The following is a 549-nucleotide window of genomic DNA, read 5'->3' as shown; positions in this document are numbered from 1 at the left end:
TCCTTCTCTTTATGGACAGAATCTGTTTCATTTCTGCATATAAAACATCCGTTTACAAATAGCTGCACATATTTACACCACTTGTTTCTCTCAGGGTGAACGTATACCGGTTAAAAAGCTGTTTTAAAAGAAAATGAAATACAAAGGCAGAGAGACGGAAGGCAAAACAAGAAGGAAGAAGGAAATTAGGGAAAAAACGAATAACCATCAGGTGCTGCTCTACACGTTGGAGACCGACAGGCGCGCACGTGTTAAGCCGTCCGTCTCGGACGCACGTCTATAGCAGGTAGAGAGCGATAACGCATGAGAGAACTGCACAGGCATGTCGCACATCCATACATGACATTACTTAAAACCTGAGTAAGTGTAAACCGATGACAAACAAGGTGATCGTTACCATCAGAGTTTGACGTAATCACGTAAATCTAGACTATATTATATATTATATTATTTCAGTCAGTATTTGGATGAAGTGACATAAGTTATTATATGCAGCTAATCTGTGAACAGATGCTTGATATGGGATCAGAGATGTACGTGGAGATGTGG

General features: G+C 40.3%; 1 protein-coding gene across 1 annotated transcript in view; it reads right to left on the bottom strand.

Annotated features, from left to right (window-relative positions):
- Window positions 1–483: 483 nt before the first annotated feature.
- Window positions 484–549, bottom strand: part of cpne9 (copine family member IX) — a 54,353-nt gene continuing 54,287 nt past the window's right edge. Inside the window, exon 20 of the mRNA XM_060893928.1 lies at window positions 484–549. This exon is cut by the window's right edge and continues 159 nt beyond it. Coding sequence (XP_060749911.1) covers window positions 526–549 — 24 coding nt within the window. The 3' untranslated portion in view covers window positions 484–525.

This window comes from Tachysurus vachellii, chromosome 19, assembly GCF_030014155.1.
Source record: "Tachysurus vachellii isolate PV-2020 chromosome 19, HZAU_Pvac_v1, whole genome shotgun sequence".
NCBI classification, from domain to species: domain Eukaryota; kingdom Metazoa; phylum Chordata; class Actinopteri; order Siluriformes; family Bagridae; genus Tachysurus; species Tachysurus vachellii.
Note: the sequence above shows the minus strand (reverse complement) of the source record. Positions and strands in the feature narration are given on the sequence as shown.